General features: G+C 30.0%; 1 protein-coding gene across 2 annotated transcripts in view; it reads right to left on the bottom strand.

Annotated features, from left to right (window-relative positions):
- Nucleotides 1-7,631, bottom strand: part of LOC142323442 (uncharacterized) — a 49,730-nt gene extending 42,099 nt beyond the window's left edge. Inside the window, exon 1 of one of the 2 annotated variants that reach the window (XM_075363060.1) lies at nt 7,331-7,631. In XM_075363060.1, coding sequence (XP_075219175.1) covers nt 7,331-7,382 — 52 coding nt within the window. In that variant the 5' untranslated portion in view covers nt 7,383-7,631. The remainder of the gene's footprint in view (nt 1-7,330) is intronic. The other variant, XM_075363059.1, reaches the window with a different exon arrangement.
- Between the last annotated feature and the right edge of the window lie 4,968 nt (nt 7,632-12,599).

The raw sequence follows: 12,599 nt of genomic DNA, 5'->3' as shown, positions 1-12,599 counted from the left end.
CATAAAGCAACTGACTAATGAAGCAAAGGCCCTGAGTTCAAGTCTTGACTCGAATTATACATTTTTTCATCAGTTATAAATTCATCTAATTACCTACACAAGTAAAAGCTTGTTTAAACATACATTAAAATAAAAAATAATATAAATAATAATTTATCCAATTAATGCACTATCAACATTGTTTCGGGGTTATCAATTTTTCTCAAATAATAAACTTATTTATTAACAAATATAAACTAATTAGAGATTCAAAATAACAATCAGGGCTTTATACAAGCAGATCAGGCCAGAAAATAACATATAATCAAAATTTTTACTATCAATAAACTCCCTAATTAAAAAAAAAAAAAAATCACTTTAAGTAACAATTATATTTTATTAACAAGTTACTTTGCAGATACTTTACTATAGTTATCTGATTTATTGGTAAATTGCACTTTTTTAAAACACATATTATCAAATACACCAAGAGCAGTAGCTGTCTACATTTATTCACACAATAATAGCCATCTAGCTAGCTGGAGTTGCTTTTCCTACACTACAGTCCAGTCTTCTAAAAATGGTAACATTCATTCCACTCCAAATTATAAAATAATTTTTCAAGATGTAAAAATGCTATGTAGTAATTTGTTTTCTCCACCATGCCTTCCAAAATTAATTTGAAACAGTCTCCTTTGTTGATCATTAACAAATCAAGACAGCTGTCATCTACTAGGGCTTCCATCTTACCTATTCATTAGTAAACTACCTAGCATTTTATTTATTTATTTAAGCCTCTATTTATATATTTTACATTAAAATAAGTAGATGTACTGAATAAAAACAAATTCATCACTTAAGAAGTTTATTATTTTCAGTATATAAAATAAAGATAAATATCTTTATGTAAAAATATGAAGCCCTTTTCTATATATAAAGTGATATTCATTTCCGGTGACTGGCTGCAACTCAATCCTAATATTAATAATGACTAAATGTCAAGAGTGATAGTGCAGTAAATTCTGCATTTATCTGCACTGCATTCTTTGCTAATTACTGTATTTTCTGTCTTAAATATGATGGCACTTCTCCAATTTCATTAACACTACATATAATTTCAACCCAACTATGTTAAAACAACAGAGTAATTTTTATGGTGTATTATCTATTTCTATCACCTCATTCTTGTTAAAATTTTTAGAGCTTTTATCAAATTTTGTCACAGCACAGAGTTTGCTCTGAAATTTTTTTGCTACTCCAAACAGATAATATTCCCTCACTATAGTCCTACAAATTCACTTTACCTATTGAGTCTTTCTTACATCGTAAACAACTGTCTTTTATCAATCCTCTGATACTAATAAATTTCACCAAAGGTGAACAACCTGCTGATATAAAACCAGATCATTGGGACAGGTCAATCTGATCAACTTACTTAAATCATAAAATAAGTCAGGGGTATTTTCAACCATAGGAAGAGAAACAATAGTTTTCTATTAGTTTCTATTAATTTCACAGTAAGCTACTTGATTTCTTTTATGTAATGAAATCAATCAGGAGGTTGGATGGGGTGCCACCGTAATATCTCGGCAACCGTTCGTCCGATTTTCGCAATTCAAACGGCGTATACATCAGCAGGTTTTTTCCGGTGAAGCCTCCGGGAATTACCGTCAGGTATTACTCCAGCTATTTCTGAGATGTGTATTTCCACTTCTGAGATGTGTGACCATTTCGACGATCTAGTAATCAAATCCGTATAAAAGTAACTGCCTTTACTAGGATTTGAAAGTTGGAACTCTCGACTTCAAAATCAGCTTATTTGCGAAGACGCGTTCACCACTAGACCAACCCGGTGGGTTATGTATCAGCAGGTCGAGCGCTAACTGTTTAACGCATCGGATACACTTTTGACCGACCGGATCTTGGTTATCCGGAAATTAAATAGTTTAGCCCTTTGTTTTGATTGCACTCTTCCACCGTAAAACGTACCGAACCGATCTTTCACTAAATAGCTCAAACCTGTGCGCTAGCGCAACTGTAAAGAATAAACTTATGAAGACTAAAAAGCAGAAAATAAAAAATACATAAAAAATTTTAAAAACCATTCTTATATTAAACGCACTAAAAAGCAGAAAATAAAAAAATATGTAAAAAAATATGTTTAAAACACTAGTCTTAAATTAAACGCACTAAATGGATTTGACAACAAACTTTGATGACAATATGTAAGATATGTGAAAGTCATAGCTTTAAATTAAAAATGTTATGTTTTTGTCAATTTTTTCATATACGTGATGAATTGCCTAAACAGTGGGGTACGATTGCACCCCACTTATCTTACCCATACTCTTACATATCACCACCAAAGCTTGTCAAACCCATTCTGAAATACCGTCCTAAAATTATTTTTTACCTTTTAGTGCGTTTAATTTAAGAGTGATGTTTGGAAATTTTTTTTTACATATTTTTTATTTATTTATGTGACTGTTTTTCTTCATAAAATAATGAATTACAAAAAAAATAGGCACCGGAATGTACCGATCACTAGCGGAAAATCCCGATTCGTTAGTATCAATTTCTAGAGTTAAATTTCTAATTTAACCTTCGTTATATCAATTTTCATCATTCAAAAAATAATATTTTTACACAAGACGTAATCAATTTTGGACGCCTAATAATCCCTTTCCGAGACGCCGCCCGCCAAGGCAACCCACTTGTAGGGCCTATCTGCGGAGGCGTGCTGCAGGCACGCTCTGCAGCTAGTAATAATAAATAAAAGAAAATCATTGAATACGACAGAGAACCTCTCATGAACAAGTAAATACCTTTCATAACTGGAAAAGATTAAATCACCAATATTATATTAAAGCTGAAACTTGTTTCATATTTCATTTCCTATAAATTTCTCGCCTAAAAGTTTTTACTTAAATACATCCTCTTAAAGTAAATCACAAACGATTGTGCCTGTTCAATCACAAGAATATTCCTATAAGATGCGAGAGGGAACCCTGTCTGAAATTTCAAAAAACTTTTTTATGAAAATTGTCTATACAGTTTAACTTCGCATCACACAAAAGTTTCTGCTAAAACAGATTCTCAGATCATAATCATCAGAATAGTTCTGCCAAAAGAAGAGGGGGTTAGCCCTCATTCTCAAATCAAAATAAAAAATATTTTTTCAAGACAAGTTGTTTTAGTTATTATTTTTACACTTTGAATTTTTTTCGGCTGAATGTGCGAATTAAAGTTTTACAAAAAAGGGGCGCTTGTCTAATTTTTTTATTTATCACTTGTTTGTTTGTGAACTGTACCCACATTTACCACAGTTTTCTCATTCTGTCAATGAAGAACACTAGTGGACTATCCTGGATCTATGACCTCACTACATTCTTGAGTTCTTCATCTGTGGTGAAATCCCTCTTAATTGCAGAAAGAGGTAAAAAATCACAGGTTGCCACAGATGAGTATGGAATGTGGAAGAATTCAACTTCACAAGAGCCTTGGCAGTTGGACATGGCGTACGCAATCAATCAACCATTATCGTCTTGCACATTTAGTCCCCATGGATTATTAAACAACACACAAAGCTAAGATGATTTATACATGTTTCTCATCGCTCACAGAAACCGGTCAACTACTTTGATGTTCATCCTTGATTAACTTTACCCGCTTCTGATGCACAAAATCTTATAGTCCACCTACTCACACTACTTTCATCACCTCAAACATCTTTTAGATGTCAATGAATGTCACTACCATTCACTATTTCCTCTATAAAGGATTCAATCACGTACATTGTTTTAGATAAACTGACATAACAGGCACTGCATTGTTAGCAGCAATTTACAGAAAATATTTGACTTTGTTAAATGTGTTATTCAGTATCCTGTAATTAATAATCAATAAAATTACCTACGTACAGACAGAATATTAAGCTTAATACAAAACTTACCGATCTGTAAAATAAGATTTTTAAACCCACGGATTCAGTATAAGTTATAAAATAATGCATCAGGTAATGCATTACCCTCACTACATGTAAATAATCGATGGATGAAGTCGTTACTTGATGAAAATCCATTTTGACAAAAGAAAATAAAGAAATATTTTATTTGATTTTCACAAAATTATTTAAAAAAAGGAAAAACATATAGATAACATTCTTGATAATTACAACCAAAAAAACTCTAAAGATATATATATATTTATGAAAAAAGCCATCAGGTCATTTATAAAGAGATTTACTGCATACTAAAATAATTAAAAAAAGGTAAAACTAAATTTTCAAATGTTACAGAACACCTAATAAAAAATAAACATAATATTGATTACTTCATAATATAATTATACATAATATAATTATTGGTGTGTTTGTTTTGTGCAGAATATATTACACATGCCTGTTTATTAAATTTGTTTTTTGATTTGTTTTCTGGCACTTGCTAACATTACTTGTTAAATGCCTGTGATAATTATTTGTTAATTGCCTCTTCTAAATATGAGGCCAAATAGTGCTTTTCTTTTCCCTGGATGCTTTTCAGTTCTACAGGTACATAAAGTTATACCTGTAGTTGATTTTTAAATGTTAAAACCCAGAGTACATTAACTATATAGAATAAATGACAGATCCCTCCTAAATACTGGTTTCAATGGAATATATTATAGTGCTAAGGGATCTGTCAGGTGTCAGGAATAGTTTGCATAAAGAATTCCTTTCTCCAAATTCCACTGACTATCCCTTATTGTGGAAGCATGAGTGGTGTAATTTTTCTGCTTCATAAACATATTTTTATCATTTTCCTAGCAGAAGTTTTCCCACATCAGTATTACAACGTTACAATGATATAGATAAGCATGTCTCTCTCACGTAGTTTTTCCAGTTGGCACTGGCTTCAAGATTGGCTTGCATTGGCTTCCCGTCAATCAAACTATTTAATTTATGTTATTTCTTTCTCCTAGGATAAATTAAATGAATTGTCAGAAATGAGATGTATATATTCTTAAGTAGATTGCGTATTTGCATTTTTATTTTTCTACGGTCAGGTCATGCAAGTTACAACACCTCTATATACTTATGCTAAAGTACAGCTTCATTTTGAGCCAATGCTTACATTTAAACATAGAAAGAATTACATGCTCCTACAGCAATGCAATGCTCCTTCCTTGACATGCAATAAATTCCTAACTATCATTTTATAAAAAGTTCACTCAAAAATGCCTAATCAGTGCTATAATCCAAGATATATAACTTCTGAAGTAGCGAATGCATCTAATAATAGATGGTCTAACTGCTACTAGAGAGTAACTATTTACCATTACTATCTGTTAACAGTTTAGGCTTCTCTGACCACACTGCTTAATTCTTTAAAAGTTATATTTTTAAATATATTTTGCTAATCTTACACTTTGCACTATTTGTAGATATTAAATTACAATAACAGTAAACTTTAGTGTATGTTTTATATATATATATATCATTTATTAATGCAATTGATATTATTATTACCTACTATGATTTATAAAAAAAAAAGAAAGAAAGAAATTTATGTCATGGCATACAGCAACGGAACAAGGAAGAATTTCTAAAACAGGCCAAAGGTTAATCACATCTGTAGCACAATCAAGGATGTTAAACGGCTGCAAGATTGTTTAGAGTCTATAAACAAAGCACTTCTTTTATCATTTAAATAATTAACAGCAAGTTGTTGATGCATACAAAATAAACTGATCATAAGTTTTACAATCACAAACTAGGCAACTGATTTTACTCATAGGAAAAACTGAGCCTATATGAGTTCTAAAAGTAATACTCAGCTATTTTAATTTAGAAGAAAGAATATGAAAACAAACACATAGAACCATTTTTAACAAAACTGGTTAAAAAACAGATAAATGTCCCACTATTAATACAGCTTGCACAAAAAGGAATAAAGTTTTTAGTTCCTACCTCATTCTGTACACCAGTACAGTGTATATTTTAATTGTTTACATTAATAATTAACAACTTATTATTTAAAATTAATTAGTCTTTAACCATTTACAATTTTGTTATAAAATAACTGTGTAATTCGCATATGAGTCTGTATGAATCAGATGTCAGGATGCAGAGTGGCAAAATACAAAAGGAGTTATTATAAGTAAGTGAAACTTATTTACATTAAACTTATAAAATAATTTAGGGGAAGTTATATTAATGCACTGACAGTATAACCGCATTGTCAGTTTTATTGTCAATGTAGGCAATAAATGAAGGGCAACATTGTAAATATCAGTTTCAATCCTTGCTCTAATTTACTATTCAGCATGGATATTGCACTGATAAGAGATTACAGCAGAATATCATAACAGTGCACTAATATTAATATAGTTGCCTAGATTGTGGGTTTGATAACAAATGTAACTTTATAAAATTTGTATCAAAATTAAGTGGTCTCCATCAATGAAAAGGTAATGGATCTTAAGTGTGTTTTATTTCATCCTCTATTTACATCAGAAACTTTACAATAACAATTTTTTTCATTAACTAATTCTTTTTGCAAATTTTCTGCATCAAATGTTGTTTCCATATCTGTAAGGATTAAAAGGAATCACTTGATGCATGTTTTGTTGAATACAATTACAAACTCAACAAAGGAGTACAAGGAGTACTCCATTGTTGTCCTATGAATATAAGTAAATTAAATTGCTTTCATAAAGTTAATATTAGCAACAAGAACAATGACATATTCCGTGACACAGGTTATAATCATACATCTATATCAAATAATTTCATCACTTTCCGATAAAATATTTTATAAAATACTGGGAGAATCAGTAACTATACAATAAATTAATATCTCAAGTAAAATTCTTCAGTCTTTAAAGGTTTAAATGTGAAGAAAGTCTGTTAAATACACAAAAAATAAAATAAGCTTTACTACAGAATTCCAAATTTAATTATCAAGCCATGAAACAGGTAAAAACGCATTAAAATTATAAAGTAAATGCCGATGATAACTAAAATGACCAAACCCAGCTAATTAAAATAATTAACTTATTATCGTTACAACTGTTTACAGTCATCAGTCATACTTAAATACAATTTCTTCATGAAAAGCCTAGTCTGATTTTCAGAATTTCATAAAGCGCAGAACTTTTAAAAGAATCCTTAAGTCTGTGAAATTGTTTAAAGTACCATTTTTTACAAAATATCACTTATACGATGGCATAAATTTGAGTAATTAACATTTTGATGCGTACATAACCTAAAACTTAGAAACTAAGTATAGAATATTCTGAACCGTCCTCCACATAAAATAACAACACTTAACAATTACTGACTAAAAATCAATGAATAACTATATTTTGTTACCTTTGAATAATGACAAATGACAGATCATGAGTAAAAGTACATAAAGAAGCATATTGTTTCATGGCTACTCGCATTAACCGCTCGTACATCAACTACACACTTATCACTAATTTGCACAACCCGAGTTCGTATGGAAGGTGGTGGGATTGAAACAATTACACTTTCTTATATCAATACAAAATTATCGGCCGTTTTCACACAATTTTTTAGTGATTAAGATTACACCATTAACGCATAACCCGAAAATAAAATTTTCGATTGTATAATAACCACGAATAGCAGTACAGCGCTGCCTGAAATTTACAAACAATACTAGTTCTAGTGAGCTTGTAAAGTGATATATTATAGCGAAATTTTAAATTAGAAATAATATCGTCTTGAATTCACTTTCAACTCGATGGTTCCGCAACATGTAAATTTTCTGTATCATCGTGGAAATTGAAGATAGTAAAATGCAAAGAAAATAATAAAAACTCCTCCATTTCAATGATATAAAAAGCCAGTTGTAAATATTTACCTATAAAGGTAAATTTTTAAGTTTGCCTTTAAAGTAAATTTACACCTTTATAATCCGGTTCTTTCATCATAAAACTCATCCTTCCATTGTTTATGTTTCTCTTGCTAAATCTGTTTATCTTTTGACTTTGTACCACAAAGTAGAGACAGTGCAATTGATTGATACTTGGCTAAAAAATCATCATAATTTAAAAATGTATTTATGTTTTAGTTCTCAACAGAAAACAATGATACTAATTTAAAAATGTAAACTTCTGCAACAAGAAACTGTACCAATTTTTATAATACATGTTTCTTACTAGCTTACTTCAACATGTTTTCATTCTTCCTGGTAAACATTTTCAGTGACTAGAGCTGCTGTTTTCACATTGCCATCACGTAATGTTACTATTGGTAGGTTTTTTAAACAAGTCATATATTTAGAGTGTGATCAAAAACTGTGTCAGATTTGAATTACATCTGTACATTTAGCTTTAAACTAAAATGTATTCATTTATCTTATAAAATTTATTAAGATATAGTCCTTTGTATTTGCATATGTAATATATCAAGATTATTGGTGTTTCTGTGAGTCAGTTAGCATGTTGCTGTGGAGATGGCTTTTAATATTTAATGTGTCCTTAACTGAATCTGCATCTCATTTGATCATTGCAGAACATTGAACTGTTTGAACAGATTGACTTGTATATATTTCAGGGGCACTGTGTTTGGTGATCATGTTTTTTGTGTGATGATTTGTTCTGTTTTGCTCTTTTTTCTGAGTTCACATTATATCCAGTTTTTTTATTTGTGAGCTATTTTCTCATGGTTTTTGTTTATGTGATGCATCTTTTATTTTAATTTATTCGTTTTGGAGTATGCTGTTGTATTCATTTACTTGTTCTAGGTGTTTTATAACATTGAGTTCTAAGCAGTCTCAGATGACATGAGTATGTCAAGTAGTTGATGGATCATACTTCCGAACAGATAGTTCATATAAGGTTGGATAGATTGAGGTATTGTGAATTAGTAGAATATCTATCATTGTTGGTCTGTATATTTTTAAAGTGTGTGTTTTTGTTGGTTATGTTTGGGATGGTGAGGTCAATAAAATTTATTTGCATGCAACTGTAAAGTTTAATTTGTGGTATTATATTTTGTTTATGTATTTTAACAGTTATTTGTGTCATCTTACTATCACAAAGTTGGTGTCATAAATTTATCTATGTCAATATGTTATTCTCTAAGCATATTTGTCATAAGTAAATATAAATATTTGTTCTATTGTGGAAAATTTTCAGCTAAAATATAAGAAATAGTAAAACCCACAGGAAGCCCTTGATTAGATAAATTTGTAATAGAACTGCACTGATTACATAAAAATTCAGTAATTTTTATAAATAAATCTTTTATTATATCGAATAATATATTTACTTTCCTAAAAAGATATTTACAAAATTCCTGACTGGAAACACAAGATAATAAAAATATTTTTCTTTTGAAGGATAAATATGTCTATGCCACTGCTAGAATAATCTGCAATTCATTGTTACGATAAAATGAATATAAGAAAGTAAAATATGCAGAAATACCCATTTAATTTTTTTTTTAACAAACAAATATCTCACTATAGTGTAGATAGCACACCACTATGAGTTTACCAAAATAGTCATTACATTAGTACAGATCATTTTGAATCTGTTACACTTTAATAAGATTGTTTAATAAAGGATGCAGATATTACTTATCATGTATACATTGAATAGAATATTCTTTAAAACATGAAAAAAATGAATTATTCAATATAGGGATTCTGATAAAGCACAATAATCCATTTTAAGTCTATATTAATACTTAAATAAAATAAATATGTGAAACAGCAATAAAGCAATTATATCAAAGTACTAAATAAATACAAAATATAATAATTTAGAAGGTATTAATCATTGAAAATTGATTCATTAAATGAAAATGTGTAAAATTCACGATATTTTGTTTTGTTTTAATTGTTTGCCTCCTTAAAGTATTCTAACTTTTAATCATCCTGGTCATGGAAAGTTCTATTTTTAAATTATTATTTTTATTATTATTATGCTTATTTATAACTCATTAGGAACAGATTAAAAGTAGGATACACTTTAAAGAAAGCCAAATATTATTATGATTTTACTTGTCCTCAAAAGGCCAAGAGTTAAGAAATTAGAAACATGATTGGGGTAACCAGATTAATATTGATTACTAGCTAAAGGAATACAAGTAAGAGATAAGTGTAAGATTGTAAAAGCTTTTAATAGGAATAAGCTTGTAAAGATATCAAGAAATAGTATAAATTTGATAGTACATAATTATTTAAGTAAATTTCTATTTACATAATTCTTGAATCTAATACATATCTTGATCTAAATTTACAAACTGTTTTCTAAGATGTAATTATATTTTTACCCTTTATAAAAAATGAAAATAAAAAACATATAAATTACATGAAATGGTGAATAATTAAATTGTACTGAAAATTTTCTTTACATTCAAATTTTTACTTTAGTCAGATTCTCAAAACTGAAAAGATTTTCAATTTGCCCCTTTTTTCTTTTCTGGCTGTTCATCCCTTATCCTTCACTAAACAACTGATTTCAATGATTCTATTATTCTGTAGAGGATATTGCACCGATCTTGTAAATTGTTTCCAGATTAATTAAGCAGAAGACTTTGTAAATAAAACATTTTGTGATCTGCAAAGATGATTCAAAGATTTTTTCAAATTTCATTATTGTCATCAGAATGCAATATCATAATGAAGTATGGCCTGGTGATATTCTAATAATCAGAGTATTTTTGTGCAAAATTTATGAAAATTACTCCATAAAACCTAATGTAAAATATTATGCATACGATATGTGTATATTATTTTATCTGTGTTTCCTCATTCTAGAGCCTCAACCCAGACTCACTAGCAGTCTCTGCTTTGGAATAGTATTTTTATCAAAATACAGAATTTCTCATCATTTTGTTTCTTGTAAAAGATTTTTTTCCCTACAGGCAGCATTTTTCATGAACATATAAAAATAACATTAACAATAAAAATTATGCTAAAATGTAGAGATTAAAAATTTTTAGTTATTGTTCTATAAACTTTGATTTTTTACCAGAATTTGAGTCTGTGCGATATTAAGGAGTAGTAAATTGCCGGTAGTTGTTTTTAAATTTGTTCCAACTAAAAAATCAAACTTTAAAATTGAAAAATTTTAAAAGCTATTATCATTTACTTTTAGTATGGTTTTAGTTTTAAGTTTGTTTAATCACATTGAAGATTTAGGACCAATTGTTACATGTATCAAACATTTATTACATCACTGCTGTAATACAATATTACTACATAACAAAGAATTACTTTTAATAATATTAAAATATCAAATATTTTTTTAGGTTATGTTTAATTAACTTTACAATAGAGAGGAAAGCTAAGAGTATATTCAATATTATCTTAATAGCGTACGTAAAAAGTTTTAGTTAATTACAACATTAAAAAAATTAATTAATCGATTAATTAACTTACAAAAACTATTCATAAAATGTATTTAGTATTAGTAATGATTAAATTTTATCAGTGTATCGCTCAATATCGGAAATTACAGGAAAATTATCTGTTGATTCTGCATGTATCGATAAACGAAAGGTTAAGTTAGGTTACATAAATTCAGAAAATAATCTGTATATGCAGTAGAACCGCTTAACGGAACGAACGCAAGAGTGTCGGGGGATGCTTTATCCTCCTACATATCGCACAGCCTGGAGGTTTGTGCATTGCTGATGGGTCTTTCTAATTATAGGGCGGGTACATTATTATAGTGACGGCATATAGATTACATATATTTTATTTTATTTTGACGCAGTTTGGGATTGGGGCCGATCCTTTTTTAGATCGTGAATCTTTAAAGTTACTGGGAGAGTTGCAATGTTATGCGTTCTTTTCCTGGCACAAATCCACTTCAGTCCGTTCTCTGAAGGGTTTTCGGTGCTAGTGCTTTTCGGTCTTGAAGAAACCTGGCGTTTCCTTCAAGGGGGCTCTAGTTTTGTGACCCTCTTTTTATACAAGTTGTATTCGGTGGTTGGAGCTGGTCGCCTGCTTCTTATTGCTAGGTGAAGGAAGGGAAATTTGGGTTCTGAAAGTTCTTCATCGTCTTTTTCTTCTTTCGGTCTTCTGGACGGAACTTTCTTTGCTTTCGTGGTTACAGTCTTCTCATTTCTTCGCTTCATCTTTCTTCTTTCTACTCGACTCTCCGCGTTTGACGGTCGTAATTATTTGCAACTGTTAACTTTAAAAAGCCTGTGAACTTTGAAAAGGGCATCACAGCGGTGAGTGCAAGACCCTTCTTTCTTTTTATCGGATGATTATGTATTTACTTTAAAATGCTCTCCTTCTTTTTATTGGTGTACTTTATTTCTTGAGGCGTGAGGAAGCAGGGAGGTAAGCAAAGTACCGGTTTGTGCGCGTACGTGAAGATCACTGTATACGAGTATTCGTGTCCGTCAGCAGCATCACAGTAATAATCAACTTTTACCATTTTCTTTTAGCTGCACGTGTAGTTAAGAAGAGTTTGACGAGATTGCGTGGCGAAAGGGTGTCCTTGTCCTAGTAGACGCCATCGTTCGGCCAGCAGTCCCTGCAACAAGCCTGAAAGAAAAAGAGAAAGGGGGTGTTGTGGCATATTTCGGATTAGCCGAGAGCCGATGCTAACGACTTAAGAAAAACACCAAAATAGTCAGGTTTAGGGAT

The sequence above is a fragment of the Lycorma delicatula genome, chromosome 4 (genome assembly GCF_047948215.1).
Source record: "Lycorma delicatula isolate Av1 chromosome 4, ASM4794821v1, whole genome shotgun sequence".
Lineage (NCBI taxonomy): Eukaryota > Metazoa > Arthropoda > Insecta > Hemiptera > Fulgoridae > Lycorma > Lycorma delicatula.
The sequence above is the reverse complement of the archived record's forward strand: the minus strand, read 5'-3'. Positions and strand labels throughout refer to the sequence as shown.